General features: G+C 46.5%; 2 protein-coding genes across 2 annotated transcripts, besides 4 other annotated features; one reads left to right on the top strand and one right to left on the bottom strand.

Annotated features, from left to right (window-relative positions):
* Nucleotides 1–453: part of a mobile genetic element that runs on past the window's edge.
* A 541-nt stretch (nucleotides 454–994) lies between these two features.
* EKO05_0010525 (uncharacterized protein) lies at nucleotides 995–1979 on the bottom strand (the record flags this gene model as incomplete). Its single annotated transcript, XM_038943569.1, has 2 exons — nucleotides 995–1362; nucleotides 1418–1979. The coding sequence occupies 2 exons, from the start codon at nucleotides 1977–1979 to the stop codon at nucleotides 995–997; spliced, it is 930 nt and encodes a 309-aa protein (XP_038793486.1).
* A 1512-nt stretch (nucleotides 1980–3491) lies between these two features.
* On the top strand, nucleotides 3492–4085 carry EKO05_0010526 (uncharacterized protein; the record flags this gene model as incomplete). The annotated part of the gene is made up of 3 exons (XM_038943551.1): nucleotides 3492–3621; nucleotides 3673–3756; nucleotides 3811–4085. 3 exons carry the CDS (start codon nucleotides 3492–3494, stop codon nucleotides 4083–4085), a joined length of 489 nt encoding a protein of 162 aa, XP_038793487.1.
* Nucleotides 4086–4510: 425 nt separating this feature from the next.
* Nucleotides 4511–4554: a mobile genetic element.
* Nucleotides 4555–6947: 2393 nt separating this feature from the next.
* Nucleotides 6948–7240: a mobile genetic element.
* Nucleotides 7241–7275: 35 nt separating this feature from the next.
* Nucleotides 7276–7365: part of a dispersed repeat that runs on past the window's edge.

A 7365-nucleotide genomic window follows, 5' to 3' on the forward strand; every position in this document is an offset into this window, starting at 1 on the left:
CCTAGACCTAGCTTACTAAACAATTGTTTAGCAGTTAACAGCTGTATTCTTTTAGCGTTGTTAGTAAACTACTTATAGGTTCCTGCTAAGAAACAGATATATAGGTCTGCTTTAGCTAGCTATAAGTAACCTAGGACTAGGTTATACCTAACAAATAATATAGACTAGAACTTAGTTAGTCTAATTATCTTAGGTACTCCTTTGCTGTTGTAGTAAACTACTGTTAACTAGTACTAGTTAGTTAAGGACAGCTCTGTGTTGTCTAGGACTACAGCCTTTAGTTGTTAGTTAATGCCTGCTAGGTTAAGCCTTAGGTCCCTAGCTGCATGCTTAGTAATAAGGTTTAGCTCTAAGCCTAAGTCGTACAGAGCCTAGAGAGTCCTAGGGTTACTGTTAGCGTTGTTAAGCTAGACTGTAACTGTTATGCAGGTTTACTTCCCCTTAGTTTCTAACGTCGTTTCGGGTGCAGATACTGGCGCTGTGTCAGGGACACGCTGGCCCGCACTTGAGCTAGGTGCCATGTCGCGGTTGTACGCTCGTTTTGCTGAGATCATTGTAATACTGCAGTAGGGGGCCACACCTGATTGCTTGTCACCTCTCTCTGGCCCCGGCGCCCCGCCATTACTTTCCCTTCCGCTCAAATGGCGCATGTACTGTAACCGAGCAACTTCACCGGGGTAGCGTGCGTTACTTGTGGTGCGTAGATAACATATAGTTTACGGCACATGTGTGCATCCAAATTCCACTGCTTGACTGCAGCCAGTGACGCTGCTCTGTCTGTACACTGCTGACTGTGTATATCCAAACATCAATATCATCTTTTAAGAGCTCCACATGCATGGACTACAATTGGCTCGTGCTTGAGCATGGGGAATAGGTTTCATGTTTTGTCGCTCGACGCGCTCGGCCTCTTACTATGGAGCTGCTCACCTATCACAGACGGCTGTCATAGTGTTTGGGCTATTTGACCTCTTTCTATTCATCTTATGGTATACTATAATATCTTTTGACCAACCTTGCGCATACGCTGTGCAGTACTGCGTGCCGCGTCTCGTGTGACTTCATCCACCCCAGTACCTTCTGCAATGTCGAGTAACCTCTTCTGCCAGAACTCCCAGCGCTCCGATGGCGAGTCGAATTGCATCATCTCACCATGGGCATTCCTTTCGTTCCAATGCTTCAGCTCGTCAAGGCTACTGTAGAGCCTCTCGCCGTTGTGCTCCACCCATTTGCTCGCAGCGGGCATATGGAATTCCGGTTTGAGCTGGAACTCAGCGTCGCCATCGCCAGCTGCGTCATGCGCGTCGTCTGGGTTAGGCGTCCGCTCAAGCGTTCGGACCATGAACCGAGGCGCGCGATCCCCTGTGTTCAGTAAGTCACGTGCACAGATATATCGGAGAAGTTGGGGATTGTTTACATTCAAAGATTCCGGCTGCAACAAGTCGAGCTTCCACATCTTGTTGTTTGATGTAGACCTCACATTCATGCTTCCGCGATGCTGCGTCTTTGGCTTGTCGTGCAATCTGTCCCGGTGTTCTCCAGAAAGCGTCTGACCAGATCATCCGAAACCAGGGAAGTCCTGCCCATAGCACTGGCTTTTCATCCGCGTCGTCGAGGAGTTCACCACGGTGGATAGCGTCGGTGACTTGAGTGATCGCTGAAAGAAGAGCGACAAGGTCTGGTGTACGAGATGATGGCCATTCGATAAGTGCGTTCTTGAGTAGACTCCATAACTGGCTGAGTGCTACGATATCGTCGGAGTAGCCTCCAAGATCTTTAATCGAAGACTTAGAGATGGGTTGCGTGATTGCAGTGGCGGCCTGTTCTGCGTTTGTCTTGCCGTTGTAGAAGTCCTTCAACGCCGCAACTTCCTCGCTGTAGCACCCTTCATAAGCATTTTTTTCGTAGCGCTTCAGTTGCGCTTCAAACCACTGCTCCTTAACAGAAAGTGAGCTCTCGGGATATAATGTGTATGCCATGTTGGCAGTTGTGATGTTGCTGCAGTATTGCAAAGTGTAAGTGATGTTCTTTTGAAGGCAGCAGCTTACAGGCCCCCAACGATGACGTCAAGTGGCCGAAGGATCGTCTCCAATTTTTAGCAGCATAAGCACCGAACACCAGTCTTGTGAAACTCTTACCTGATGCAGACCTGAATGTGGACACATGGTATGAGCGCAACGCAGAACATTGTGGCTTTAGGTACTGAGTAAGCCGCATCCATATTCACCATTGAGAATACGCGCGCTACGTACCCAATCCTGCACTTCGCTTATGCTTGCCCATCCTACGCAGCTCCATGAAGACCTCACATGTCGTCATTTTCAGCTTACGGTTACCATCCGTTGAAACTAGTGCAAAGCTTACCAAAGCGGACCAAAGCGGAAATGTGGAACGGGCTGCCTGACATGAAGCTAAGTGCACGACGGGAAACTCAACCCTTGAGCCGCAAGCTTATTCGGATGGTTAATCCCGATTCTCAAGTGCCGATCCTCGATGTCGCGAGGCGTCCAGCAGATATACGTGTGATGAAGAGCCGAGAGTCAATGTGAGTCAAGTCGCAAAGAATGTGACTACTAGCCCGTTGGCCTCAATAATCGACGTCGGCCAAGAGTGCTCACAGCAGGATGTTGGTCCACTCCAGACTTCAGAGCGGCTAGTCGTTTGCTTCATGTTTGCAGAAAAGTATGAAGGGTCTGTTTATGACAACGCCTCCTTCGCACTAATGTGGATACCTAACCAATTCACTTCAGGACTCAAACGGGGCACACCCACCTATACTATTCCGCGGCTTCGAGCAAGATCAGTTCACATTCGATAGATGTTTCTTGGGAGCACTTCGGTGATTGATTCATCGTGTGTCATAAGACTCCACCATTGACCTTAAGTTGCAGTGATCTTCGCGGAGTCTCGGCGTAAGAGCCTAAGGCGATCTGATCCAGCCTACACACTATGAATGTGTATGCTAAAGGTCTTGTGTCAGAAGGTGGCAAAGTCGTGTTGGTATTACAAGGAACCTACCAGGAGCGGTAGCGAAGCCTCTGGCATAGAAGTGGCCGTTCAAAGGCTCGTAGCGATCTCAGTGGCAGTGTATGATCTCCTCTTCCAACGCCTGGAGGTCACAACACGCCGCGCCGTTGTATCTATGACGTCGAACGCTTATGAAAGATCAAAGGATGTCAGCTCAAGAAGATCCACCGCACTGCCTTTTCTTCGTGTGTAGCCTGAAGTCAGATAAGGCCCGCAGCATCAGGCCAGCAGCCTACCTGCACGCCAGGCACGTCACAGCAACAAAGGCCGGCAGTGCACTTGTAACATGTTGGAACGGTCTCTGCGAAGACCTTGGTTCAACGTATAAAGAGATCTCCTTCGCCCTTCCCAGAGATTATCATCCAGAGTATCCTGCATCTCAATCACAACAACAAACATTACCAACGCCTCACACATTGCTTCTCTCAAGTATCTCTTCCACCAATTCGCACTCCTCAACCACGATGAAGATCAACGCAGCACTTGCATTCCTCCCTCTGGCTTTGGCAGCTCCAGCTCAGCTTCAGAAGCGCCTTCCCAACCACACTCCAGTTGATGTGGAAGGATTAGACTCGGACTTCACAGTCAACTGCGGTTAGTATCACTGTACAACAATATCCGGCGGACATAGCTGAAAATGTGTAGGCAAAACCAAGGTTGACGGCGCAGACATCCACAAAGCTGTATCCTGGGGAGTGAACCTGGAAGTTGCCGGCGATCAGCTTGGAAGTACGTTACTTTAGCACCAGTGAGATTCCCAGCCCAGTACTCACAGAAATCCAGGCGGAAACTACCCCCACTACTATGGTAACAACGGAGGAACTCGATTCAAGTTTCTTGACCCCGCTTGCGACCAGAACCCTCAAAACAAGCGGAAAGAGTTCCCCGTCGTAAAGGGCGGGTACTTTGAGGGCGAGAACGACACTGCCTATAAATTCAGGGCAATTTATCTTTTCGACACTGCAGACCCGTGGACCCAGAACCCTAAGGCTATCTACTGTGGGACCATCTATCATGGAAAGAATGACTTTGAGGGTTGCGATGTTGGAAAGCAATAGAGTCGTTGTTCGGCTTCCGTAAGGGCTAAGATGTCACTGTGCACATTATCGTTACGAGCGGCTCGGCTGTCCTCATTCGTAGAACATCCGCTATCTCTACAATGCATTCAGTTCTAGAACATTTAATCTGTATAGCCTAATTACAAAAGACCCATCCAATATTAAACAAAGCAAAGCTGGTAGACTAGCTACTACTCTAAATTTTAATATCTAAGTTTATTACTAAGGTTTAAACTTTTATAGTCTACTAGTTAAAAAAAAATAAAGTACCTTGAATATTAAAAATTTAAAAAACTTCTACTATAAAGTTATAGAAATTTAAAATTAACCTATACTAGCTCTAGGAAAGTACCTAAGTTTCTTTACTAGATAAAGAGTTATCTAGCTTTAAATAAGCTAGATTTTGCTACTTTTACTAGTAAAATGCGTGCATCACGCGAATCCGCGCATCACGCGCACGAGTGCCATGCCATCTCGCACCTACCAAGCCAGTGTGCGAGAACCTCAGAAACGAAAAGAATAGAAGATGCGACATTGATGGTTGAACAGTTGTATGCAATGCGAGGACCGGCTTGCGTGCTTATCAGGATCGCGTAGTGTGGACCTTGAGACAGCGTGCCTGGTCAACTCGATGTCGTTAGCTCAACAGCGAGCATTCGGCAATAAATGCGGTGCAGTGCATAGATAACGAAGAGGCATCGTTGTGTGCACGATTCCAATCACAAGTGTAATCCAGCCTTTTCAAGACACTGCATCATGGCTGCAACACTACAGGATCCCGTGGCCCAAGTCGATGTCGCCGAGCTGGAGCAAGTTCGGAGGAAGTACGCTGAGGAAGCAAACAAACGCCTAAGACTAGAAGGCGCAACGCAATTTCTACCTCTTAATAAGGCTAGTAAAGATAGACTACATGTGTTACTTAATAATCTATAGGCAGACTATACAGCGCTTAACGCACAGCCTCTGCCTATTTGCAACACTAAGGTTGTGCAGTTCTTTGTCCTTAGTGCTAGGTTTAGCAAGCTTGTTTACGCTGTACGTCTTATTAAGTCTAGGGTAGCTACAGCAGACAAGATTTGCATTGTTAATGCAGCAGGTAGCTTTAGTAGGACCTGGTACTAGCACCGCTACCTAGAACTGCACTGTAATCTGGAGAGCTATTGCTACCTACTACTGCTAGAGGAGACTAGTTACGTACTAAAGCAGAAGTACGCCCCTGCAGCTAAGACTTAAGAGCATGCTAAGCGTGTTGCATAGTATTAGAAACTTAGTAATAAGACACTGTTTTAATTAGATGTGTAGCGTGTTAAGTAGGATAATGTTAAGGAACTATAGAGGATGTCCTTTATAGAGAGACGTAGTCCACACAGAGGGTCTATTAACTATTACATTAAGGCGCAGTATGTCTAACTAGCTACTAGTGTTCTTACTAAGTTAGTAAGCCCTAGGTCCCTAACATCCTAAGCCTTCTATCCTATTAAGGGGACATTTTTTATACGTTACGCTTTGACTACTACGTAACTAGGGGGTCGCAAGAGGACCAGACTTCAAGCAACCTGCGCAACAAGAGAATTACAATTGTTAGTACTGCAGTAACTACAGTAGGCATAATCCCTATATTAGCTAAATACGCAAAAGAGCTATACGTTATTTAGCAGACGCTAACCTATGTTAAGCTACGTAACTAGTAGACTACTGATGTTAAGGAGTTTAAACGCACTGTTACAGAGAGAAAGGGCTAGCAGTTTAAAAGGCAGATTAACCTGAACTGTTACATAACAAGCGCTCTACTTCTAGGCTAGGAGAATCTAATTAACAGTGGCCAGACTAATATGCCAGCTTACTCTATAGTAATAGGATTGCCTACATACAGTATAGTTAACTCTTTTCTAGAATACAAAGAATAGTAAGTAACGTAGTTCTATGCGCTAGACTTAGACACATAAAGGCTATACGTTCTTACGTAGACAATATTACTAAGGACCTTATAGCAGCTAAAAAGCTAAAGCTGTAGTACCCTTTATAGTGTAAGCAGCCTATATTTAGCAATAAGTATCTACAGGCGTTTAATAAGCTACACGTGCATCTTATAGATACAGACAGCAAGGGTCTATCCTATGCTACAGAGCAGGGGCTTGTTGTTGCTGGCCAAGAGTACCTAGTAGACGTGCTAATCTTCAGCACCAGCTACTCTGTCGCCGGCGGCCGCTCGGGAGGCAACCTAGCTGGCAGGATTGGATTTGAAGTGATAAGTCGCAACAGCCTCTCTATGGACAAGAAGTGGTGCGAGAACAGCGCTGCAACACTGCATGGCTACGCGACCAACAACTTCCCCAACCTCTTCTTCTCTGGCACATCGCAGGCCACTATCACAGGAAACAACATGTTCATGCTTGGCATTATCGCGCAACACGTGACATGTGACATACTGGATTGCAGAGGCCAAAAAGCGCGTTAGAAAAGACAGACAGGCTATCATCAAAGCTACCTAAGCGGCTAAAGAAGAACATAGTGCAGAGGTCGCTAAGCGCGCGCCCTTCTTCTTGTCCCTCGCAGGATGCACGCTGGGCTACTTTAACGGCCACAGACAGGCGCCCTCGAGGACCCGGCGGAGAAGAAGAAAAATGCCCGTGCCGTGGTCTGGGCCAAGGGGACGGTGTCGTTCTTGGAATACATTACTAAGTGGATGAACAAAAGCGGCTTGAAGGGACTCAACATCACACCGAGACCGAGACTGAATACTCGGACATTGGCGAGGCTGTAGAAGGGTTTCGGGAACAATGCGCAGCTTGAAGTGTGATGTCGTGGGTTGATTTTCTTCGATTGGTCAGACGCGACGCTCTTGGTGTGTCTACCGTGTCACAGCTTTTAACAATGCGCTTGCAGCAATTTAAGCGTAAGAACTAGGTTAAATGATTTTATATTAGACTTTTGCTATTTAGTTTAGTGTTAATTGTTTTAACACTCTCTTAGAGACATAAGCGCTAACAGCTCTCTTAGAAGCCTAAGGACATTAACTAGCAGAAGCTTACTCTATAATAAGAGAAGGAGCTTCTTAAATATATAGATAAGCTAACAGCGCATTACCTAGCACCTATAAGAGAGATAATATAAAATTTTATGTTATTAGTAGCTTAAAAACTAGTCTCTAAGAGTACGCTGGCAAAAGGGTCAAGGGTACCCTAGGGTAGGGTAGGGGTAGGGTACAGTCTGTACAGACCTTAGGTAGGGGAAGGGTAGGGATACCTCTACTGTGGGGTAGAGGTAGGGTAGGGGTACC

This window comes from Ascochyta rabiei, chromosome 20 (assembly GCF_004011695.2).
Source record: "Ascochyta rabiei chromosome 20, complete sequence".
NCBI lineage: Eukaryota > Fungi > Ascomycota > Dothideomycetes > Pleosporales > Didymellaceae > Ascochyta > Ascochyta rabiei.